The sequence below is a fragment of the Haliaeetus leucocephalus genome, unplaced genomic scaffold (assembly GCF_000737465.1).
Source record: "Haliaeetus leucocephalus isolate CR32 unplaced genomic scaffold, Haliaeetus_leucocephalus-4.0 Scaffold880, whole genome shotgun sequence".
Classification (NCBI taxonomy): Eukaryota; Metazoa; Chordata; class Aves; order Accipitriformes; family Accipitridae; genus Haliaeetus; species Haliaeetus leucocephalus.
This window is the reverse complement of record NW_010973316.1, coordinates 2,363,519-2,390,089: the sequence shown is the minus strand read 5'-3', so window position 1 is coordinate 2,390,089 and position 26,571 is coordinate 2,363,519. Positions and strand designations below refer to the sequence as shown.

At 35.9% G+C, this 26,571-nt stretch overlaps 1 protein-coding gene across 6 annotated transcripts in view; it reads right to left on the bottom strand.

Moving 5' to 3' along the window:
- Positions 1-26,571, bottom strand: part of NCKAP1 (NCK-associated protein 1) — a 53,053-nt gene that overhangs the window by 8,777 nt on the left and 17,705 nt on the right. For 5 of the 6 annotated variants that reach the window (XR_775374.1, XM_010583235.1, XM_010583237.1 and 2 more), the window contains 21 exons: positions 26,424-26,561; positions 25,640-25,688; positions 24,995-25,151; positions 24,341-24,397; positions 23,713-23,809; positions 23,369-23,475; positions 22,092-22,224; positions 20,555-20,636; positions 20,047-20,105; positions 19,106-19,251; positions 18,492-18,624; positions 16,670-16,789; positions 16,228-16,367; positions 14,821-14,952; positions 11,914-12,132; positions 11,440-11,570; positions 10,939-11,036; positions 6,975-7,068; positions 6,169-6,251; positions 5,615-5,695; positions 1,411-1,504 (listed from right to left, as the gene is read on the bottom strand). Coding sequence is in view for 4 of the 6 variants with exons in the window: in XM_010583235.1 (XP_010581537.1) it covers positions 1,411-1,504; positions 5,615-5,695; positions 6,169-6,251; positions 6,975-7,068; positions 10,939-11,036; positions 11,440-11,570; positions 11,914-12,132; positions 14,821-14,952; positions 16,228-16,367; positions 16,670-16,789; positions 18,492-18,624; positions 19,106-19,251; positions 20,047-20,105; positions 20,555-20,636; positions 22,092-22,224; positions 23,369-23,475; positions 23,713-23,809; positions 24,341-24,397; positions 24,995-25,151; positions 25,640-25,688; positions 26,424-26,561 (2,350 nt within the window). In the remaining 2 variants the exon portion in view is untranslated. The remainder of the gene's footprint in view (positions 1-1,410; positions 1,505-5,614; positions 5,696-6,168; positions 6,252-6,974; positions 7,069-10,938; positions 11,037-11,439; positions 11,571-11,913; positions 12,133-14,820; positions 14,953-16,227; positions 16,368-16,669; positions 16,790-18,491; positions 18,625-19,105; positions 19,252-20,046; positions 20,106-20,554; positions 20,637-22,091; positions 22,225-23,368; positions 23,476-23,712; positions 23,810-24,340; positions 24,398-24,994; positions 25,152-25,639; positions 25,689-26,423; positions 26,562-26,571) is intronic. The other variant, XR_775375.1, reaches the window with a different exon arrangement.

Genomic DNA, 26,571 nt, shown 5'->3' with positions numbered 1-26,571 from the left:
GCTTCAAAATGTCCAGTTTGTTATCTACAAGAATGAAGGCAAGCTGCTGCCACCTTATGACTTCTAACCATTTAGTTACTAACACTTTCATATGCTGAGCTGACTAGTATTTTTACAGCCTGGTGTAAATCCAGTTACTGCTCTGAGGTGAGGAGAGGTTCCCTCGCGCTCTCCCTTTGGTAAATGAGCAGAAGATGATGTGCACTCACCTCAATTCACACTAAAATCTTGCGTTTTCAGAAATGGCAGCATCACCACACCTTAGCATAAGATTAGTTTTTAAAAAAGTCAACAGCTGGTGAAGTAGAGTACGTTTATCTGTACAAACTGAATTACTAGAAGCAAAATACTTCAAAGTGCAAAGGTAAGAATCAAAATACATGATCCTAACCAACCATGAAAATATACAGAAATTCCCTGTCTCGTTCACCCAGCTTAAACATTCACAGCTGCACCACGATGAAAATAATCTATTTAAAATGCCATTTCAAATACTAGCTATCTTCCAAAGATATACCTATGTATATTACACATATAATGCATATAAAACAAATACACTTTTTTTTTTTAAGGTACACAAAGAAATTGTGCTTGACACAAGTTTGAATATTAAAATGCCCCTTGGAATTAGCTGCATTTTCCCCTTCCAAAATAACTACTATTAAAGCAAGAAAAAACAACTTAGGAAGCATTTAAAATATTCACGATCTGATTATAACACTAACTATCCATTACACACAGGGGAAAAAAGTAATAAAGTGCTCAGTAAGGAAGACAGGGAAAAAAGCTGAAGAGTGTCAAAAACCACTTAAGAGTCTTAATTCATGCCCTCAAACCTGCCAGAGTAAACAAAACTGAAAAGCTTAGACAGCGGTGCTTTAAAGCAAATAAGAGTAAACACTATATATGTTAGAACATTAAGATGTTTAACTGTGTTTCCCCTTGCAAGCTCCATGTTAACATTGGTGTAACACACCAATAACACAATGTTGTGAAATTCATGAAGTGCTTTCAGCTGGCATTTCAGCTCCTAATGCCTACTTACGTGACATAGATTTGTTACAGATCTGTACAACAGAACTGATCGTGTCTGTAGTTGTTCACAACAGAGTCTATTTTCATTGTCTTTAAATTACAGCAGTTTTCACCTTTAGCTATTAAACTCCTTCAACATCTACTCATTATTCCTTTCTAGGTCAACAAGTTAATTCACATGTGGTTGAAAAGATTCTCAAGCTAACACATCAGTAGGCAGCATGCACAAATAATTCATGTTCTTATGCCATTTATGGAGATCGAAGGAATAAAAAGAACCCAAGATACAAAAGTCTCCTTCTAGCACTTTAAACACTTCCATGCCTGGGTGCATTTATTCCTCCCCCCGCCCTTTTTAAAGCTGTAACTTCTTACCTGATTTTTGGGAAGACAGTGCTACAACCAAGGCAGGATCAATCTCACAAGGCAATCCAGCAGCTGATGACAGTTCATATACATTCATTGCCACCTGAGGACCAGAAGAAAGATAATTACAAAGAAGACAACATTGAATGGTTTTTGTGTAAACATGAAGCAGCACTGTTTTGCTGTCCTGTTTAAAATGTTCATATTGAGTTTGAGGCACTAAGGAATTTCAGAAACTTGGCTAAAACGCGATAAAGAGACTCTACATTTTTGTTTGTTTCTAACCTACGTTGAACAGCTGGGTCAGTACTTTGTGTGCTAGGTTATACTTTCTTTTCGTCAAGCCAAACAAAGCTTGTATACTTTCTACAGTATCTCCAAAGCAGACATCCTGACTTCCAATTAGCTGTTCCTACATCTTTCTTCACTGTTCAAAAGAAACTAACAGATTTTGTCTACCAGATCTGAAGTATCAGCTAACATCTGCAAATACAGCATTTCTAGACAAAAGCCGAAAGTCACAATCTGGTGAAATATTAGAGTAAGGCAGAAACCTTACAACATTCAAATTTGATACAGATTCAGTATCCAGTGATTCCAAGTGCCAAGAATTAGGCTCTAAGAGGCCCTAATACTTGGAGGAACTAAGAGCATCTTGAAATGTATTCCATTTTCCAGTCTGTCCCAGGCTGTATCTTTTACTGCCATTAACAAACACTCAACACAGTTCTTCTCTCTTTCCCCAATTTACATTTTGGACAAAGTATCTGAAGTTCAGATGAATCTCTGCAAAAGCAGGTTTATACCAAATACAAAGGACTACAGGAAATGCGAGCAATGGATCTTACTGCCATTAGCATTTGAGAAGTTTTACACTTTGCCCATAAATTCTCAAATACAGATGGTCAGCTGCACATAGGGGATATTGTGCAGACTAGCACTTGTGTGCTCCAGCCTGGCTACCCAAGGGCAAGTTCTAATATGAAAAGCATACAAAGTTATTTGCACAGTGCTACGCTGTCAGCAGGACATACGATACTACCTTGAGTACAGTCCTGCATTAAAAGAATCACTGAGCATCTGGATGGGAGCTGGTTTCCCACAAACTGGTTAAGGAGAAACAGTGGAACAAATGCAAGCCTGTTCCTAAAAGCCTGTATACACATCCCAACAATTTAATATTAAAAATAACCAAATAAAAAAGGAGAACAAACCCCATTTTGCCAGTCACCCCAGATCATAAGTTTCGGGGATACTAAAATAAAAGTAACATTTCATAACAAGTATTTATTTCAACAGCTTTAAAGCTATTTATGCTTTGCTTGGTAAATTTAGTACATAGGAAATTACTATGTTATTATGTCCTAAATCATGCCCAATCAGGCAATTGTCCCAATCCACTGTACAAAGCCTTGTAAAGATCTGTCTGTTGACATGCCTTCATTTAAAGAAAAAACAGTCTGTCTTACTGTCCCAAAAGCAGCCTTTGCTGCCTGCAATTGCACTGCTGTATGTGACAAGGCTGTATATTAGTAGGTTCATAGCACAGTTCTGGCCCTTCCAACAAGCTGTTTTCAAGACAAAGCTCTGGCAGAGTTGCGGTGTAGCACATGTCAGAGTTCCCAGTATTCCCAGTAGGCACTATGTGGACAAGACTACACAGGTTTGGCTCCTTCTCCATGGCACAGTCCTCCAACATTATCCAGACAAGCTACATACTCTCCAACAAGCCCACATGGCATCACACCACACCACAAGACATGACATCGACAGTTGGTATCATGCAAACACCAGCTTTGTGGACTATACCACAGCACTTAGAATTTATTTCACACGTTCAACTAGAAACACACACACACAAAATAGGTATATTTAAGAATCACAGCAGAACTACAGGAGACCCAGAGAAGGCCAACAGCCAAATATTATGTGAAGCAGAGGCAACTAGGTGGTGATATGTGGCATGAACCAGAGAACAGTCCTCAGCATGGCTTTATTTAGTAGTAGATAGCTTTTTTTGCCATCCAATTATTCCCGTGACTGCAAATTACTCCAGTGACTTCCAGAAGAGAAGCAGCAAGTATTATGTTTTCTTATATCTGCTGACACACGAGTTCAGTAATGTCTTTAAAGATCCACCAAGATGTTTAAAATCATCTGTTATCATAGGCTTAAAAATATCAGTGGTAGGATACTGTCTTCAATGATTACTGTTGCAGCTTTTATCCCACCCTATTTTTCAGCACCCCTTTGATACCAGAGGGTGCAAGAAGTTTTCTGAAAAGATCAAGCAAAGTAAGCAGTGAACTTCCCTTCTCATCTCTTCTGCATGCCGATTCCTCAAGTTCAATAATGGAACCTGATGCTTTTCGGTGATCAATGATTTTCTCTGTAACTATAGGCAAGAATTTTAGAAGGGCTTTTCTTGAGAAGTGCAAAGGCAGCTTGCATCATGTTGATATAATTTTTATCATGAGCCAGTCAGTATTCTTGAAGTTAATTTTCCATAGAATTTCCACAGAATTCCTCTACTGTGGTATGAATTTCCATGTTTTCATGGCTGGTTTATCAGCATTGCAAGTTTCAAAGAGTATGTGATTGTATTTTGGAGTGAAATAGCATACCTGTGCAAATTCAGTAACAACATATTCTTCATGCAACCTCTAACTCATTTTCAGACAGACTGCTAAACCGTGTCTTCTGAAATCATGAGGCCCGCCATAACAGATGCTGAACTGTGCTTGTAATGTACTTTTAAAAAGGAGAAGGATGTTTTTTATTTAGTGAATCTTCATACACAACAGAACTTAACTTTCTTTCCTCAGGAGTAAACAGCAAAATGTAAACTTTAGGTTCAGGAACAACAACATATTCTAGCCCTCAAAAACCATACTTTGCTCAAGAGCAGATATCCTGGTTTCAGCTGGGATAGAGTTAATTTTCTTTCTAGTAGCTGGTATAGTTTTATGTTTTGGGTTCAGTATGAGAAGAATGTTGATAACACACTGATGTTTTCAGTTGTTGCTAAGTAGTGTTTAGACTAAGTCAAGGATTTTTCAGCTTCTCATACCCAGCCAGTGAGAAGGCTGGAGGGGCACAAGAAGTTGGGAGGGGACATGGCCAGGGCAGCTGACCCAAACTGGCCAAAGGGGTAACGTCATGCCCAGTACATAAACTGGGGGAAGCTGGCCTAAGGGGATTGCTGCGCGGGAACTAACTGGGCATTGGTCGGCAGGTGGCGAGCAATTGCATTGTGCATCACTTGTTTTGTATATTCCAATCCTTTTTATTATTGTTGTAATTTTATTATTGCTATTACTATCATTATTAGTTTCTTCCTTTCTGTTCTATTAAAATGTTCTTATCTCAACCCACAAGTTTTACTTGTTTTTCTCCCTGATTCTCTCCCCCATCCCACTGCGGGGCAGGGGGAGAGTGAGCAACTGCATGGTGCTTAGTTACCAGCTGGGGTTAAACCACAACAGCAGATTTCTAAAAATTGTTTCTGTAAAAGTGAATCAAGAGTTGGGCAATGTATACCCCACTACACATTTTCTGCAAATCAAATTGCCACAACACCATTGCTACAAAACCTTCACAGGCTCCAAGCTGCAATAAGAGATTAAAAAAAACAGTTAGGCTGCAGCCATTAATGCATGCGTGTCTAGAAGCCACGTGATGTAGTGACAAGGGTTTTTTGATGGAAACATACTACCGTTCAGAAACAAGGCACCTTATTTAAACTGCTAACTTTTTTCCAAGCATTTCAGACCATGGGTTCACAAGAATTTTCAGCGTAAGGTCAAAATCAGACTTGTAGCTATGACATACATAGAGCTCCATCCACGTACACAGAGTCCTTGAAACATTCAGTTTTACCAGTTATACTGTTCATGCTATGAAGCAGCTCAGTATTCTTCCCGTTATTGCTTAGTCATGTTTTAACACCTGATAAATTTTATTCTTAATTCTTTCCATGAAAATTCTCAAATGTGATCACAGGCAGATAGAGACTTGTGCTTATCCTATCAGTCGGTTGGTCTTTTTTCCCCAGAACATTAGGAGGCTGCAGATGCACAATTACTTAGCTCTTCGGAAAAAAAAGGGTGTTCTTTGTTTCTGGATTTTTCACACTAAGCATGAAAGTCCTGCCCCTTACATATTTGCAGTAAGCTCCAAAAATGACTCCGTCACCCTTCAGGCCAAACATTACCTTCATGTCAGTCTCTCTTGGAATGTGATCTTTAAAGTCCTCGATGGAACTTACAAGGAAAGGAATGTGGTAGGATAAGACCTAAGAGACACAAACACATACAAAATGAGAAAAAATACTTCCGATGTTAATGATCAGTTAGACACTACCATTATTTTGCTGGACTTACTAAATTTTTTTAAATGAGTTTTTATTTTATGTATATGAATTTGTAGATTTAAGACACTAAAGCCTAATAAATGCAAAATTAAGCTGTTTGCAAACAAAGTGAAAGTTTTTAAAATGTACTAAAAACACAGAATACATTGAGAAACATGCTCAAACTAAACCCTGTATGTTTTAATGTAACATTTCTCTGAACAGTACTCAAAAAGCAGATTTCTCCACCCCCAACTTGCAATTCAAAGTTCAGTTATGACTGAGTATTGCCATTTTACCAACATGCCAACCTTTTAAGAGGTAGCACTCCTAAATAGTGACGCTTCAAATACCCTGTCATTCCATTAAATGAAATAAAATGAAAATTATTCGGAACATATTCAGTTATTTCTTACATCTCTAAGTGCTTCCTGTGCCAAGGACCGAAAAGACAAGATAACACCAATAATCGTCATTCTCTTCAAAACACTGTCAACAGCTGAAGAGAAACGAGAACAATAGTGAACAAGAACCTGTTAAAGTTTACAAGTTCAATTCTTCGAAAAAGAGAAAGAAAACATTTAACAAAATACTGAAAAACACAAGGTACTGAAACAATGGCATTTGTTAAAAGAGCCAAAATAAACAGTACTTAAGCAGGTTTTTATAACTGAGTTGACAATGGGATTTTCAGTGCAAGACTACCCTGTTAACCACTTCATGGAATGAACCACAGCTGACAATATTGGATGCTATCGCTAGTTCTGTGTTTTCTTGAGGCCAAAAATGTCTCTTTATAATATTTTTTTTTGTTAAAAATAATTACTTATGTTAATTACATGTAAAAATCCTTCCAAAGAATGCAATAATTTATACTGTGATGGAATCAAATCAGAAACCTGTGTCAAAAAAGCCTGTGTTTTGTATTCTACAGCTATGCACCCGGTTTGCAGATTACTGCTGTTATTATGTGTTATCATCCCTGAAGAGATGCTCAAAGCTCATATAGTGCGCATGCACTAAATTAACACTGAAATCTCATTTTGTCTGTACATGAGAAGACTGGAAAATTTTGGAAAGATGCATCAGTTTATATGAGCTCACATAGATTTTGCTGCTTCTGTATACTTAATACAGAGAAATTATTTTTTTCTCATTTTCTTTACAAAGACAAAGATAAAACCCAACTCTTATCTTTAGTAGGACCTTGCTAGTTACCCACATGACAATCTTTTGAAGAGTGCTGCCATCTGGTCTGGCTTGTCAAAGCTGGTCCTCATTTGTGTTAGAACTTCAACATTCTCCACCACAAGTTTCTAAAATGAAGCAACGATTCAGGTCAGCTATAGGTTTCAGTATGTTAACAGGACAAATGCATGGTTTAGGATATTTCAGTCTGGCAGAGAGGCAACTACACTCATGGAATACAGATGTACCCACTGTGTTCTTAATGGGACTATAATATCAGTATTATCGTCAGGCACTACTCAACACAAAAGCACGCTCTGAATCAAAAAGCAGAGGATTAGGTACCCCTTGGAACATGGTTTTTATATTCAACAATTTGTACCACTTCTTAAAACAAGGGAATGAAACTCATTAAAGCCAGACAATAGCTCCTCATGGTATTCAGCTTTTTATAAGATTATACATATATCAATAAAAATGCAGATTCACAAAGTAATCCATTCTTTTGGGTTGGTCCTTTCACTAGTTATGCTGTAAGGATTAGAAATTTAATGTTAGTAAAATTGAAAAATGGAATGAAGAGTGCCAGAGTCCGATTGTTAAATCTTGGTGCAGTTTACTTGAAATTTTCTTCCATTATAATATAAAATAGAAATAGACACATTCACTCAAGCCCCGACACCTCAGCCTGAAACAGTTAAACTCAAGCACAGTATTTTTCATGTCAGTTTAACCAAAAGACAAGAAAATGTGTGCTGTTTCTAATTTGTAACAGCTCTCATACATGCAACTTGTAGTATTAGGGTAAACGTAATAACTTTCCTGAAATCATTCTCCAAATATGTATCAGATTTAAATTTAAATTACAGAGATTGCATATCACATCCATAAAATGTCAGATCCAAAAATGGTTTCTTGGTAGCTGAGAAACTTATGTTGTGCCAAGTAGTATTTTTAAACTCTCTTCAAGCAAGAAATAGGTACTTTATTCTTACAAAAAATGTTTTTGCGGTTTGAATGCCAAGTACCCTATTTCAGAAATGGAAAATATGATTATCTCTTTAGGTAGAGGACAACCAGCGGCTAAGAAAATTTAGGTATCTTGTGTGCTTCTGAACATTAAATGAAGAAGTGTTCCCTTTCTTTAAAGGCCACTTAACTTAGTGCTTTGCATACTAAACAGTATCAGGGTAGAAAAGAACTGAAAGATGGAGGAAGAAAACAAGATATTCTGGATTGGGGGTCATCTTCCAAAGTGATTATTAATAGTTTTATTTTTCAAGTGGATACATTCCAATCCATCTTAATTACCAGGCAGCACAAACAAAAGGAGCAATGAGGAGGGAGCAGGAAAAACTACTATTCATCAAACACGTAGAGCACTATAAGCCTGGTACATAATTTAAGATATATCATATAAAATCTAAGAACAGACATACCTGCAGGAACCTACTGCTAAGGATCCAAGAACATTTGACCTTTGATAGTTCTGCTAACTGCTTTAATAGTTTTATTTTACTTTGCTTCAACCCACACCGAAAACAGGGCAAAACATAGCAAATGGCAAGCAGGGAAATTAGATTTCAGAGTAAATACTCCTGTGACCACCGGAGGAGATAAAACCAACACCACTTAAAACTATAATGCTCCTATGAAATAAATGGTGGTCTGAGTTCACTCCCACCTCCTAGTCAAGTAGCCTGTGCAAAGCAGATCTGTCCAACAGCTTAGACCTCCCAGATTCAATTACATTGTGTCATGGTCATGCTATTTCCATAAGTCTATCCATAATCCACCCAGTCTTCCCACTTTCATTCTTCTTATCTTCAGCGAGAAGCAAGGAAAGAAATAAGCTATACAAGATGTAGCAAACTAACCATGTCCAAGAATGCGTGCACATGTGCACACACATAGACACACAAGATGTACTTCTATGCTGAAAGCCAAAACAAGACTGGTTTGAAAGATGGGCAATTTTAAACCAGCCACTGTATCAGAACTTGGCAGATGTGCGACATTTTAATTTAAATCCCTCAAAGCTCTCCAGAATGCAAGATTGAAGGCAATAGCCCACGCACATTGTTATTGAGTCAAGCTTTCAGCTTTACAAAAAATAACCAGCAAATTAGTTTAAGATTTAAAACGAACAGGCTGGAATACAGTTCAAATAGTTACTTAAATGAGGCAAGCTTCCCCTCCTCACCCCAGTCTTAAACTTCAGATATAAACCCAACACCTGGTCCCACTGCGGGAAGAAAGCAAGAACACTGAACCCTACTCTTAATAAATTCCCCATTCTAACCCCTTGTTGCTTCCTTTGCCCAAACACAGATGTTTCTCAGTGCTCTCTTGCTAAGCCAACTGCATCTCAGCCAGAGATGAACATTTATTACTTTTTTTCCTCCAAATATGCGGTCACGCGCATGTGGATCTACATTATGTTCAGCTTATCCTTAGCAGCACCAGAAAACAACAAATCTCAGAAACCGTTTAAAGTTGCTTTTAAAAAAAATACACAGAGCTACAATATCAATCGTGCTGATTTTGAGGAAGTATGACAACTCCACAGTAAGTGGACAAACACAAGTGCAGCAACCAACAAACAACTGCCTAATGGCTTTGTGTTCTACTTGAAACATGACAGATGTTACTTTGTCCATAGCCAGGAGTTACAGAATTTAACCTTAAAATCATAGCGTTCTCACCTGGAAAGTCTCATCCTAAACCTCAAAAATTGGAATGGGCATAAGGTATCAATTACCCTGTCTGGCTGGTCACTCAGGTCAGGGTTGCTCCACTCTCTTGTGGCAGCTTAGAAGGCATGAACAGCCCCTCTCCTTAATCTGTGACGTTGAATAAAAGGCTTCAAATCTTTTAGGGCATCATACACCCTAGCAACTCAGCAGCACTGAAATTCACAATGTTTACAGAGAGAACAAGTTCTTTGTAACATAGGATATATTAAAACCACACACTTTTAAAGGCCTGGTATGCTAGTAATAGTAAATTGTTGAAAAAAATGCAAGTTCCTTAGATCTCTTAAGTATTCACGTGCATTTTTAAAAACATAGCATGCATGAATAGTTACAAAAAACTCTTTATTGTAATTTGTGGTTAAATAAACTGAAAACAATGAGATGTAATAACAACTTGGAGTTAAATTTGGAAATGACACTAAAAGAGCAAGTCTCATAAAAAGCAAATATATGCCAATTAGTGACATTTTAACAGTATGACTATCCTGGGAAGGTAGTACACATTATTAAATGTATTAAAACCTCTTTCCAGAAAATCACATGGGCACCAAATGCTTCCACTGTCATTGTTCGTTGTTTTGAATATACATGCAACTAGTTTCCTTGACATGCCCACATTTCCAATTTTTTTCATGGCACCAACTTTATCATTTGTTTGTATTGCTGTATGCTATCAGGTTTATTTATCAGAATACAGACATTTATAATAAATGGATACTGTTCAGCCTGAGGGAAAGATATATCTAAAAAATGAGGAAAACTAACAAAGAAAGAAGAACTGATTCTCCCATCCATGTAAACTGAACAATACATGCTAACACACATGGTAAAGAAAGTAAGTCCTTAGAGATGACTAAGATATATTTGAGATTTTCATGCTAAGTTTTGAGAGTCAACAGACTTGGGTGAGTGCTTCACAAGCACCTGGAGATCTTGAAAAACATTTCTCCTCCCATTGATGCCAAAGAGACACTTAACTCCTAACTTAGGGTATCTAACATAGAAATCAACAGAGCCTGCATGAAGTCCTGCCCATTCAGCTGTTGAAGAATGTGGGATACAAACATACTACATGTGCAAATGTACTCCAAAAGAAGAGTAAGATTCACAGCTTCATCAGTTTGTTTGATGCAGTCATTTAAAAAAAAAAAAAGGCATGCAGAAGCATAGCTGTTAAATATCCTAAAGGAAGCTTAAACAGAAAACTACCCGCCTTCCCACCCACCAGTTTCCCAAGGTTACCTTAAGCTCAGCAACCTGTGAAGAAATGTGCCACATCAGACTTTCACTTAGGAACTTCATGCCATATGGTCCCAGAAGTTCAGAAAGGGCTCTCATTTCTGAGAAATAAAACAAACTGTTCTACTTCAAACATTCCTCCTTCAGTTATTTGATGCCCATCATGTATCTAGCAATAGTGTTTTAATTGTAAAAATATTTTACCACAAAGTAGAATTTTAGATACAAGAACTTGTATCGTAATAGAACTGAAGCAGCAGTCACCAATACATCATATGCCTATCTCTGTAGCTTAAATGCAACAACTCTACTTTGACCAAAACCAGAAAAAGCGAGCTCTCTCAAGACATAAAGGCAGCACAGATAAAAAGTACTTAAAATACTACTGAAGGTCAACAAATGCTGTTTATAATAGAATGCTCTAAGAGTTTATGTTATTCCAATTACTCAAGCATACACAGTAAGTATCCGTCACAAATATTCAGTAGAAACATCAAAGTCTACCTGATATGTCAGAGTATTCCTCAGCATTAAATGTCAATTCATTTTCCGTAGGCAAATTCACAAATGCCTTCATGGCTGGAAAATAGGCTATGTGACCATTGCTGACTTGCCGTAGCAAAGTTTCCAAATACCTTATCAGAAAGGGAGAAAGTTTTAGATGAAAAGACACATGTTCACAGATAATTTATACAGATGAAGTATACTTGCATAACAAGGGACAGCAAAGTCTATACACTAAAGTTTTACTTTCATTGTTCAACCAATATCTCCATCTTACTCTACACCTCTTCCCTATAAAAAGTGAATTTCACAACAGGCAAACCTTAAAGTGCTTTTAACAGGTATTTAACAAGTAAACTTGTGAAGTCAGAAACTTAAGAAAATTTCAAACCACTCCACTTCTCCAATTCCAGATTCTTCATTAAATCAAAACAATATAAACAACTTTTAACACCTGTTCATGTAATTACTTACCAATTTGTGTACAGACTGGTAATAGTTGGTTCACCATGACTATCTAAATGCTGGGTTTGCTGAAGCAGAACATTGTTAAATACTCGTGTAATGTCGATCTGTACATAATTTTCTATTGACTGGAGAACTGTCATATAGGCTCTTACGCTGGTTAACAGCTCTGAAGGCTTTGCAATCTCTTGTGTTGCTTGATTATACATAGTCATTCCAACAATTGACCTTTCAGAAACAAAAAAGTTTGAAACAAATAAATTGCATTTATTAGTAAAATTAAACAGAGATGCAGCTATAAAAATTATTTTCTATTCAAAGCTTTTATCTGAATACTTCTCCAATTTGCAATTATAAAATTAATCAATGCACATACTACACCAGCACTTTTGAAAATAGTTCTAGATGCCCAAAACAACTGTATTTGTGGTTCCAGCAAAAATTTCATGAGACTGTAAGAATACTCACGATGCATTTTTAAAATAAAGTTTGTTTTCCACCTATATATATAGGCAATCTACAATGTGGAAGACTTCTATTACAACTACTTTGGTAAATGAAGTAATGTTGAAGTATTTTAAAACGCAAAACTTCTGGGAAATGCAAGAGCAATGATGTATTAAAGTGTTCAAAGCCTATTAACTAAGGCAAAAATTCTTTAACCAAAGTTGCTGTCATAGTTTTAGTTTTAAATATCTGTAAAAAAAATCATATAGCTATAATTAAGTATGAAATGAAAATATTCAAAGCAAAACTTCTATCTTGTGTTGCTTTGCATAAGTATTTAAAGGCATGTCTGATTATCTTGTGATATTAACTATGCCTACTGCATGAGTGCATAAATTTTGTAACACACAGACCCTACCATTTAATCTTCTTTCTGCCTCAGCTCATGCAGTATTAAAAAAAATAATCTGTTATCTTGAAAGATCTTGTCTCTTTTGCAGTACAGATAGCTTTCCTAGAGCATACTTTTTAAAAAAAAATTACATTTTAAGTGTATTAGAGTTTAAAAAAATCTGAAAATTAGATTTTCAAGAAAGTTATCAGAAGCACTGCTTTCAATAGCTAATGCCTCTCAGCAATTATCTTGTAAGTACATAAAAAGAAGTATTTTTATATCATTTGGTCGGGAAGCTTCAGTTATATTTGTATACACAATTTTTAAAATTCGGGTATATGTTAAGTAAATAAATAGGAATCTTATTAATGAAAAACAAATCCCCCTTTAGTGGACACAGCGATTTCTATCTTTAATCAAAAAGCCAAGAAATTGCAGGACATACTTTGATTTGTTCAAATCTTCATTATAAATAAAACCAGGCTTCTAGTAATAGATGTCCTATACATTAGGCTAGCTTTCAAGCTAGATCACAACTGCATGAAGGACTGTATATTCCCTTTTAACATCAATGGACATGGACTTTACTCAGTATCTCACTGACACCAGGCCCTCAGGCAAACTGTATCAGGGGATCCTTAAAGCAACCAAAGTCTTCTTAGTAAACAAATACTTCTAGAAGTATTCATTTTAGGCTTATAATGGTCTCAGACTTTCAGAGCTAAGCTTTTGAGTGGTATGTACTTTTCAAAGGCAGAACAAAAAAAAAAAAAAGAAATTAAAAAAAAATATTGGTAGATTACAACCTTCATCAGAGGTGAATGGGATGAGTTGTTCTGGAGGAAAACCTCAGCTTATTTAAGTAACATTTCTGTTGTTGCTTGGAAATGTGTAAATAAGTCTATTTTCACAAGTATACTTCTGAGGCAGTCTCTCTTTTGTTTTAAAATCAATTCAAAATTGGTATTATTACAAGATTAAGTGGCATAATAATAAGCTCTAGTCCAATCTTACATGAAACAGAGCAAGTTAAAACAGTAAACAAAAAACCTCCTAACACTGAAACTCTAACACTTTATTTAAAGGTAAACTGCAAGCCACTGGAAGAAATGCCACTTAAATATCTGAAAAATAATTATAAATGGAACATTTATTCTGTTTGGCAAAGAAATCTCATTTCTTTCATGAGGCAAGAAAAAGGAAAGCAATCTCTGAAAGTCATCTGCCTGTGGCTTCAGCCACAAGCCACGCTCCCCATCCCCACCTCTCAAAATTAAAACAATATGCACAAATAACCAACACTGGTCTAAGTTCATAAACCTGAAGATTACAGCTGTCTTCTTATGAAGTTGTGAAGTTATCCTCACTTTTATGCCACTTTGTCTTACGTGAAAGATGGAGTGCTCTAGTGACCTAATATTACATCTTGATGATTAAAACTTAAGTCTTTATACCTTGCTTGAAATACATAGCTAGTAATCCTTGGCATAAAATACAACTAGGATAGCTGGCTATTCTAATATGAAGTCCTCTCCAGAAGTTGCCATTTGCCTATTTCTGTAAATAACGATGAGAAGATCAAGGTAAGAACAGACAGAAATATCAAGTGGCAACACTTATTTTAAGGAAAAAAAAAAAAGCTAATTAAATTATCTTCTCAGTTGGCTTTGTCAGGTCTTGAGTTCTGATTTTTAGATTTCCTTTCAGCAAGCCAGCAAACTCCAACACTTGAAAGAATCCAGCACTGTGCAAAAAAATGGTGGGAAGAGAGTCTTTATAAATACCTAAAAATAGGCATCACCAACTCCTACAAAATACAGAGGACTAGGAATGCAGGATCAGGCTGTTAAATAGGTGATGTGCATTTCAATATATTTTGTTTTAAAATATGAACTAACAGTTGTTTATGTCTGCACATAGAACTTAACTGTTATTTTAGTTGGAATTTGACTTAAGAGCTTTGCAATGAACTTTTAAAAACTAGCTTTATGTAGTAAGTGTACAATATTTCCAACATCAAATCAGCAAAGACTTATCTTGTATATGAATACTTCTAACTTTACAATATTTCTTACTTGGTAAAGCGGATTTCCAGGTGAGACGTTAAATATTCTCTTGGGGTAAATGTGTGTTCCCAAACCACCATGTTCGGTACATAGTTGATTGAGAAGCAGAGCTCAGAAAGTGCAGTGTGCAGTTTGTCCAGGCTTTAAGAACAAACAACAAGAAATTAAGAAAAAAAAAATTAATGTAACATAAGTATGCATTATCACAAAAAATACACGCTGGATGGAAGATGCCTTAAGAGTGGGTACAGCTCTAACTCTTCGTTTCATTACCTTTTTCTGCTTTGAAACACTTTTCTATCTTATTTAAAAAACACTATTCTGGGTAAGAACACATCCTACAAGACCATGCTGCTCCGCACCACACACAGTGATGTGAGATATATATGTATTTTTTTTTATATATATATATATACACACACACACATATACATATGTATATATAAATAAAACATGTGTATTTTTCCCTCAAAAAGAACAGTCTGTTAAGGTGGTTTTTTCGTAATTTAACTAAGCAGTGCAAGTAATGTTTGCTACTAGCCAGTAGTTAAAACCTAAACATATTGGGGGAGGGAATCTTAAGCTACAAGTAAGTTCTTTTCCCTCAATTTCTCCAATCTTTGCAGTTCTCTGATGTTTGGTTGTTGCAACTGTAGCAAAACCACTTCCCCTTCAGCAGTGTGTGTGTTTGGGCACTCCCAGCCACAACACTAAACACTTATCGTTTCCTTTTCTTAGCTTCCTTCTTCTTCATACTTTTATCACTATCATCTTTGTCCTCCGATCTCTCCTAACAATTATCTTCTACCTTTTCCTCCCCTATCACCTTTTACACCCCAAACTGTATTTATTAGTCTTTCCTCTTATCTCTTTGGGAGAGGGGGTGGGGGGTGTGTGTGTGTGTTTGGTTTTGTTATTGATTTGCTGGTGTTTTCAATTTTTCTGTAGCCACTAACAATGAAACCCTCCCCAGCTAGTACAGACACTGGAGCCTCAACTCCATCCCAGCAGCTGAAGGCAGCAAACAGCCTTTCAGCAGCAAGAACTTCCAGCCCAGCCTGTACTTTACCTAGTTAACAGTGTTAAAGCAAGGCAGAATTGAAGATGCCATGCACGCCTTGGACTCCCACAACAATTAGTATGACTATACAGGAAACCTAGCTACAGCACAGGGATTCTTTCTGCTCAGGAAAGGAAACAGCCAAGAGGATAAATTCAAGAGATACACATTCCTATTGCTCTGTGTAACAGAATTGTCTCTATACAAGCTACGGAAACATCATATGCTCATAAACTACAAAGTTGTCGTATTTACAGTCAATTAAACTTAAATAAATGAAGCAAGAAACATTCAATATGTAAAGCATACATTTTGACTTGGGATTCAAGGTGAAAGGAATAGAAGAGGCGGCTTACTTTGTCACAACCAATCTGTTTTTCCTCATGCTTTCTACTCCTGGTTTCTCCCTTTCAGGTTCTCCTTTCTTTCCAGTCTGTTTTTTTGACTTTTTGTTCACTGCTTGACTGATGGTTTTGGCACAATGCTTTGGCAGCAACTAGTAAATGAAAAGAAATAGCCCCTCCAAATCAAAATCCAACTTTTTTAGCAGCCATGAGATACAAAATAAGCTTATGGTGCAGGTGGACACTTCGTCACACAAGTAACACATTCTTCCTTTGACTATTAACTACACAATTCTACTATGAAAAAGTCTTTCTCAAATCACTGTCCATTTTATAAACACAAAACTTCCCCAACAGAAAAAAAAAGTTAACAGGAAATAGAACCATAAAAATTCAGAAAGTTGAACAGAGAAGAATCTCACAGGAGAATTAAAATAGACACAACCACACTCACCTGATCACTTAGAGTACATTGTTCTGTACAAATGTCTGTGATGAGATTTCGAGCTTGCTTAGCCATTTCATCCAAGAACATGTTACACAAGGAAAGACTACGATCTCCAATATGATGTCGCTGTTAAAGAAGAAAAAAAGGAAGTCTGATTTTCAGTTTCCTGTTAGTCCTACAATTTTTATACAAGACACGCTGTACTGCAGATAGCAGTTCACTAAATTATGTAACTAGAATATGAGAAATAATAAATCAATTAGTCCTCAACAATATGAGTGCCAGGATATTTTTTTTTTCCGAAGCAACTTGAACCATGAAATTTTCAAAGTCACCAACATGGCGTATTATCATTAAAAATATTTTGCTTACTATATTTTGCAAAACATTTTCTGTAAAAGGAGGCAAAATAGATTTTAAAAAGTAGGTTTTCATGTTTAATCTTTAACGTGTACAATACTCAAGGTTTCTGTGAATCTCTTCATTAATATGTACCAGTACTAAAACTAGGAGAAAAAGAGCATGTAACTCAAGCTTAGAGAAAGCACAGTGTCCTTCCTACCACTGAAAAAGTCAGTAATGAAGCCCTGCTCCATTAATTTCTGGATTCAGTTCCTTTGTCACTGGATCTGCACAAGCATAGCCTCTGTCTCACTGAAATCCTTCTTTCACCACTATTTACTTTCTAACAGCCATGCTACCACACACTGTACACAGTACAGCGAAGATTATTTTTCCAAAATGGTAACAGTTACCAAGTCATACAATTCAGATATTGAATTCAAAGTTCTGCTGGCTGTAGCAAAATGTGCTTGCTGCAGCTGAATTCACAGTAACTAGTGTACAGTGGACTTTGGCTACTGATTCCTTACTGTTACTATAATTGCTCTGAAAGACATCTCTTGTGCTGAAGGAAAGCTTTCCTGGAAACTTTTTAGTGGTTGTCTAGTATAAATCGAGTTTGCAGCTGTTTAAAGCAAAGTATACAGGGAAAATAATGACACAGACATATATTGAGATGACGTTTAGCAGAAGATGATTTAGTGTTTAAATAAGAAAAACCCATATCATGCATATCACAATAGATCTTATTAATCTAATTGTTTCAGATGAGCACTGTTAAGAATAAAAACACACTTTCATGAGTACTACACAAAACTGGCCAAGTTAACCCCCAGAGTAATTCCAAAGTCAATGGACATACAGGAAATGTACTAAAGGATCTATTTCATTACAACAAAAATAGGAAGAATTTCCTCAGAATCAAAGGGTCCATTTCTTTAAGCAACACTCCGCATTTTTTCATTTCTAATTCTAACCAAAGAGGGCTTGCATTACCCGGTTCTTACCGAAACAAATGCTTGCATTATACTGTGTATCACTTAGGATTTTTTTTTTTTAATCTCACTGAAGAAAAACTATTTATAACAAGCCATACAGAACTCCCAACTTAGTATTTCCTTTTCCTAACTACGAGTTTATAAACTATTTGAAAGAAAAACTGTTGCTTCTAAGTTTTAATAGGCGTATGGGATTTATTAGCATCTAAGCCTGAATGACCCCAGAAAAGTCATCTAAACTTTGTAGCTTAGTTTAATCACTCTTTAAAGCAAAGATAATAATGCTTACTCACTTCAGAAAAGGATTTTGAGATCTATGGGTGAAGAATCACATAAGAAAGTATTACTTGCTTTACATCCCTTTTTACTGCTCTCCTCCCTCAAATCTTATATTGCTATAACAAACACCTTCTTGCAGTGTTCAGCTCTCGTCCTCTCTACTTTAAATGAGAGATGAAAATAACTAAGACAATATATTTAAAAATTACCTCTTCTGGGCATAGTTCATGGGTACAGCTCATAAAATGAGTACAAAGCAGTGGGAATGCAATTGAGTATCTTGATTGAGAGGGAAGCTCCAAACACTGCTGAAACATCTTCTCAAAAGCACGACTATAAAAACTGATCAGAAATAGACATTTAAATGGCATACATAATTTTGCTGCAAATAAAATCTACTTCACACAAATCAAACATGCTATTAGTGTCAGATTTGAAGTTATAATTTATACCAAAACTGCATCATGCTTTCAAAGAAGTTTGTTTTCTGCATTGACTTACGCATTTTATTTGCACGTCTCTATTATTATTAAATTTTTATTCTGATGTTTGCCACGTGGTTACTGCAAAAACTTGCACCTTCTGCAAAAAAGTATTAAGAATCTACAAATGACCCCAGATCAATTACGTGACTGCTTCAAGAATCTCTCTGACAGATCTTCAGAAATACCTTTATCAAACTAACTCTAATGGAAACGAGAAATTCTAGTTGATTCTCCCACTGGCCTATCTTCCTACAAAGTTTGCTATTTAAAAACTACACTTGCAAGGACAAACCAAACACTAAATAATAAAAGGTTCTACAGTCAGGTTAGTAACATACCAAAATATAGAAAGATCTGAGGTTTCAACCAACATCTCCACCAAAGAATCTACCATTTTTGTATGGAAAATGATTGTGTTCATCATTTTTCCTAGTTCTCTATGGTCTGCAAGACTAAGCGAGGCTTTAGAAACACTGGTGTAGGCCTGGAAAGACACAGGAAAAAATTTGTTATATCTACAGCTGATTTTTTTGCAAATTCCATTGCTACTGCCCAATACAAATGTTAAATATTGATTATGCTATGCATAGGACACCTGTGTACTTAAAGACCATAGACAGACTATCTTATCTTTCCCCTGTAGCTTAAGAAAAGCAAACTGCCTTTCAATTAAGTCTCCAAATGTTATTTGAATATAACATCAATTCACAGATGAACTGTAGAACAAATGTACTGACAAAACACAAACATGCACTTGTGAGACCCTACTTTAACAATCACGTTTTGGAAAGAAAGAAAAAGACTGTGTATTCTGAAAATATAAAAATAACATGTCTATCTAGTCTTGAGATAATTGATTTACAGTCTAAACAGTACTCCCCCCTTTATTAAGTGAATTGAAGATACTGTAATTGCAATGCACAGGAATGATCTCCCTGAACATTATTTTCTCACTGAACAGTCTCTACCTTCCCTTGGCTGGGCAGGCTGAATCAGACTCCATACAGCGTACAGCTGCCAACAAACTGCTCATCCTCAACACATTCTATTTCTGACCAGTTATAAACACCCCAAAGAATGATTTGCAAAAAGTATGCAATGCAGACACCATTACATCAAAATGTAGCAAGTTATCTGCTTAAGTATTTGTCTGATTTTAAAAGAGTAGGTTATTCTTAGATAGCCTGTCATCCACTTGCAGTGTGAGAGTAATCTAGAAGAGCAGTAATTTATTAAACATTTGGGTTTTAAGTTAGGAAAGCGTCACACAAAGTCTTACCTGCAATCTAAACCAATCTAATCTCATTCCCCTGAAGTCAAATACATCTCCATCTTCAACTGCATCAGGGAAAAATACAGAACATAAAACCTTCAGGAAAACAACTACAAATTCAGATATACTGTAACAGACTTTCTAAAAAACCCCAAAGTACTCAAAAAATTCCATGGGTACTGAAACTCATGCTTTTACATAAGAATTTCAATCCAGCACAGCCACACTAATAGGAATTAAAATATATAGAAGAAAACATATGTAACATGCTTTCTAAATTAAAAGGTAGGATTACTTCCCAATAGCATACTTTGAAGGCTCTATCTGTATAGACCTGCCCCGGCAAAGGGACACACAACAAGAAGCAGATACCGTAATGAAAGAGAAACAAGGCAACAAATTCAGTTTATGCAAGTTATCTGCTTCTACTGATGACATGAAACAAAAAGTGATGAAGGCTTTCCAGAGGAATCCGCCATTCCGTTACCATTTTTCCAAGTTCATTCAAACTTACCTTGTTTCACGCTTAGTGAAGTCATTGTGTTTACAAAAGACGACATGATGATTGATTCATCCTCTGGGCACACTGAAAGATTCTAAAATAAATGTTGTTGCTATTACTATTATTTTAAACTTGGTTTATGAAGCAATGTCAATACCCATACCCAATTTATCAGCTACACTCTGAAATGTGCAAAAATTTACACAAGGTAACTTATAGTGCTATTTAACAGCTTTCACTTTTTAATTCTGTGGTTGACAACAAATACCTAGAAAAGCGTGCTTCAAACCAACATCTGCTCAAAACTGGAAAATCTGTCAGCAAACGTGCCCATGCATTTTCAGGCTATAGTCATTTACAAAATGGACACCAAACATTTTTCTGACCTCTACAGGCACCTGATCTGTCTGCAAAGAAAATTTAGCCGTGGCAGGATACAATGGAGCCCACACCAGCATCACTTCGCTTCCCACAAAAGCTTTTTTTTTTTTACTAACATTGACTTCAATGATTGATACCACCTGAAAGATGGGCTATCAAGTTTTCAAATTTTACAAAATGCAACAGTTCATGAAAAAGCAGTTTCAACAACTAAGACCATATTTCTATTAAAGAATACAATACAGAAGTTTCTCATAAGGCCAGCTATGAATGACATTTTAACCTAAAGGCTGAAAAAATCCAAATTATCACTCAATCATGTGTCTAGTCTGGTGCTTGATACCTGTTATGAATTAATTACAACTAAAATTCAAGTATTTTTTTCCTCATTTCAGTTTGATCCTAAGGATTATCCTATCTAAACACGGAACACATGTGCCACTTGTACAGCATTTAGAAGTCATCCACTAAATCCACGAAATAATTTCCCAGGAATTGACGACAAATGTCTAAATTATTTAATTTTGTCACTCCAAAAAAAAAGTCATGTAAGTATATAGAGTTATAAGCAAAAAAGCCCCAAATACAGTTATTTTGGTATTGAAAGTAAACCCAAGGATTCAGTTACACCTAATAATTTAAACAGTGATATAGAACTGGTATTTAAACTGTTTAAATAGTTCACTTAAATAAACAGCAGAGTACTTAGGTTCCATCTACTGGTAACTGATGTAATGCTTGAAGTGTGAAATTAATTTTTGAACACGGCAAAAAAGTTTATAGTACAAACTTGTCAAGGTTGAGTAGCCGACCTACTCACAAAATTTGGGCTCCATCTAGTGGTCACGAGGGAATAAAACCAAAACAGTTCATAAAGCCTATCATTTCTTTGTCAGGCTAAATAAGAAAAAGTTTCTACAACGCTCCTTCAGTGGTAGTACCTGTTTCATTGTCTCTAAACATTACATTGCTTAGTAACATTTAAGTGTTCGTATAGCAATCAAAAGTAATTTCTAAATCCCAGAAATAAACAGTAAATTAATTTGCCTTATTCCATAATGTTCATCAAAATCCACAAACTAGGATGCGTTTCACAAAGTCATTTTGGACAAAAAGCCCTTTTTAAAGTTTGCAGTTGAGAACCCAAAACCATATGGTCCTGCCATACCTGAACAAGCTCATTTAAGACCACTGCATCAAAGCCAGAGAGATACTGTACATAGTATCTCTGCATCACTGGTCCGTATTTTCGCACATGTGCTCTGAGCTCCTCCATGTAGAATATTAACTCAGCTATGTGTCTAGGCAAGAAGAGAAGGAAAAGCTTACAAGTATGAAACACCCAAAATAGTAAAACCAATTTCTATCAGTGGAATGCTTCTCAAGGGGATTTCCTCCTATACCTTGCTTTCAGAACTATTATTAATAGGTAATTTCTGTATGAAAATGTTCACATTGTAAAATGAGTTTACAGAGGTTATTTTCTCTGCAAGGTAAAATCCACTCAACAGCAGATAAGTTAGCATGATACCACCACAGTAATCCTCAGAAGTTTGTATAACTATTCACTTACTTTTTGAATAAGAAGCCCTTGTATAATGCTCAATTGGAAAAAAATGTTTTTCTCAAAAAGTGGTTGAATCTGAAAAATTCAACTGTAATAACAGCTTTTGTATATATTTTTTAAACCATGAGGATAGTTAAAAACTTGCACCGTTGTTTCAGAGAGGCTCTGGGATCTCCATCCCTCCCTCGCACCTAAATCCAGTGAAGAAAACCCAAGGTTTTCCTACTCCAGCTCTAGCAATGGCCTTGTGATTGTCACTTGTTTAAACTCCTGCAGCCAATTCACAGGCTTTCAGTTCAATCTTCTCTTCAATAATCTTGAGAACAATTCAGTGACAACTACTGGCCTTCTGCCTGTCCACACTGATAAGATCTCGTAATCCCATTTCTCATTTGTACCTTCTATTTATGATGATACTAATGCTGTATTACATAAATAAATCTTACCTGATTTAAAAGGCAGCTTTGCTACAATACATGAGACATTCTACATATCAACAAATCAAGCTTTTTGACAGTTTCCTCCCCCCCACCACTGACTTCCTCAATGCAAATCAGTAACACTGAAGACACATGATAAAGCTTTATTTTTGCTTATTCAAAGGGAAAAAAAAAAGCCTAAAACTTGTATAAAATATTTTTATTTTATAAGTAAGTCTTCTGCAGAAAATGAATTTTCACTGATGTGCTCCAGTTTCTAATACAATACTTGTAGTCTTCTGTTTTGATTGGAAGCTTAATATTCCCAGGTAAAGATTTTCTGAACAGTCCCAATTCTTCCATATAGCCATCCTTTTCTGAGATTCCCTTGCCTTCAAATGCATTTTGTCTGCGAAATTCTCCTAAATATTTAAGGTATCACACTAAAAAATAACATACTTATCTATGAAATCATCTGCGCTCTTCTTTGGCATATTATCTGCATGACGAAGAAGCCAAATAATTTCATCACGAGCAAAGGATAATGCCATAAACACAAAAAGTGCCTGAAAAAGAAAAATTGTTCACAAGCTTATAGATCTATATAACAGTTGGGCATATTGTGCACACTAAGAAGCAACTATAGTCTCTAAAACCAAAGAATTTTAAAACCTAAGTAGGTTTTCTCTCAGAGTAAAGTGTGGGTCTCCGTTCCTTACCTCCCAACCAAACTAACCATTACAGTATCACCGAGAAAAACACTGTAAGATTGCACAAACACAAAACTTAAGAACCATAGTTACCTTGGGACCCAACAGGCCTGGCTGATCAGACAGGACAGTAGCCAGTTCTTTGAGTGCAGAACGTAAAAACTTGCGTCTCTCTCTATGCATTGAACCACTGCATCAAAAGAACAAACCGATGTGTCATCCACTGTGCTAACCACAGAAAATTTGATTTTTCCGAACATTTAAGCCCAAACACAGGCCACTCGTATCATACCAACTTCAAAAGTTCAGTATTTTGAAGGATGTGGTTCAATTAAAATTGGCATCCACATCACCAACACCTTATATTCCTACGTATAGTCGAATTTAAAACCCAAGTTCTCTGCCCCTGCTCTGTGATGTGCATTTGACTCCACTAAAACATTTCTATTTAATTTGCATTCACATTAAATAATTAGACAAAAAGAAACTGGAGAATAAACTAAATGCTTCCATTCTGATAATTTGAAAAATAATCTAAAACTTGGAAAGTTAAATTGCTAATGGCATTAAGCAAATCCAGATTTAAAAGAACAATCAGTACATGATCTCATCTGAAAATGCACAACTAATTCAGCATTCAACAAATCCTGTGTATACATTCTTCATAACTTTAAGAAAACCAACACTAAAATCTATCAGGAAAATTTTATAAGACACTTACGCATGTGAAACAGCAGCTTCTTTGCACTCTCTGATGTCATTAATACGCTTGTTGTAGCTGCAAGTAAAAAACAATCCAATATAGTAATATGTATCAGTAGCACAATTTAGCAGGAGCTGAGTGGGACCTGAGAGAAGCTGCAATGCCATTAGCAAGCAGGACACAGCAAAAACCTCACACAAGACTTATTTCCCTGATCAAAGCTAAATACCAAAAATACTCTCTACTGAAGTGCTCTTGGTGTTCGCTGGTAGAGGTCTCAACTTTGTTTCTGAGTTTTCAGATGATATACTGCACAAACAGTGGCAGACAGATGCAATTTTTCAAGCAAACTCTACATTAATGGCGTAATTTCTCTTCACTAGATTAAGATTTGTGGGTTAGATCATTAATTTTAACTTTTGCCATTTTAGAGACGGATTCACCAGACTTTTTCAGAACTGAGATTAAAAAAAGGCACGATGGTTAAGAAATTAGGCTCCTGAAAGTTATGCATTAAAGAAACAGTCGAGATACTAAGCAAAAATGTTTGTGTACTGACTACCCTTAAGCAGAACTTATATGAAGTAGAAGTAACATTTCAAAACAATTCTTCAAGAAATGACACATTTTTAACAGAGGTTCTGAAAGGAGAAAGAGAGAACAAAAACTTACCCTCTTATGTTTACAAACAAGTCTTCTGCAGCTTTGTGAATATGGAATACTTCATCTCGAAACAAAGCCAAGCAAGAGCTGCTTTGAAGTGCAAGCTTCCAAAGGTTCAAAGCCGTAGCATCACTATTTAGGATTCCATGGCACAAAATAAACCCAACTTCAGAAGTTCACATTGATGTACATCACAAACCAGATGCACAAAGACAGTAAGAGAACAGTGAGATTATTATGCATTTTCTCTTAAATAGTTCAAATAGTTCATTAATAAACTGTTTAATGGGTAACATCATTTTATATATAAAAGTACCCTACACTGTTCTAGTGGAGGTATTTTTGTAATATTTTTGTAACATGAATTACTTAGTGCTGATACTACTCAGCTATTTTCATCAGAATTACTAAAGCTCTCACTTTTAGTCAGTCTGGAATAAATTGATGACAAACTCCATTCCAGCAGCATGTGCTGAATTCTAACTGCACTGCATATATAAGTAGGATGCATACAAATGAGATTTAATCAAATTCTGTAGAATCTATTTTGAATACAACAGCTTTTGTACAGTACAGAAAAGCAAGCAGTCTTTTAAAGGTTAACTGATTTTTTTTTCAATACAACCATGAGCTGTTTCAGAATATTTTACTCACAAATGATCCATTTTTCCATTGCATCCAGAGAGAGGTATTCACATGGCATCTGTTGAAAAAACAATAATTTGTAGCAAAATAATTATATAAAAGAAAATATATTTCATGAGAAGTACTTTTTAGAAAAAAGGGACAAATAAAGCCTTCAATGCTGATGAATCATGGAAGACTGCTGCTGATTACTAACAGGGCACTGTTTCATCCCTTTAGAAACTGAGGGTTCAAACATTAAATGAGCTTTCATACCCTCCAATACCTTGAATAAAACAGTGAACAAATTTTGACAAACGTTTAGTTTCAACAAAAATTGTATTTAAGAATATTTAAGAACAAAAGGCTTTTGATGTATACTAATCACAACCCGACAGCTGTTAACGCTTGATTTTTTTCAGAAATATGACTATCCATATCACAGCTGAGGCAGCAAATGTGAACAGTAAAAATTTTAAGGGAAGTAGCAGTTCTGAGTTTCAGTCTGTTGGCCCACAAACATCTGAGTACACAGGATTCTTTCCTTCTACACTGTAGAAGTTAACATTGCTTCCCTTCATCTTTTGATTATCAAATACTGGAAATGAAGGCATGAACTAACTCAACAGAAGCTTTAATTAATGTGACAAAACTTTTCCCCCATACTGAAGCATTCAGCTGTCCCAACCAGCCTATTTAACTTCTTTGATTAAAAGCCACGTAAAGGTAATAAAACAGAAAATTAAACACCCCACATTATTTTACAGAAAACCTTGCTTAACTTTATCATATAAGGCAAATTAAAAGGCCATACTGTGTCAGACTGTGCAGGATTTAGCATTGTACTGGGGGCACTGATGAGGCTCAGTAGTTGTGCGTTTCTCCACTGGTCAGCTGACAGATTTCTTCGAGGATAGACCATCTGGAGTGAAATCAGAGCATCTGAAAGGGACTAAAATGGA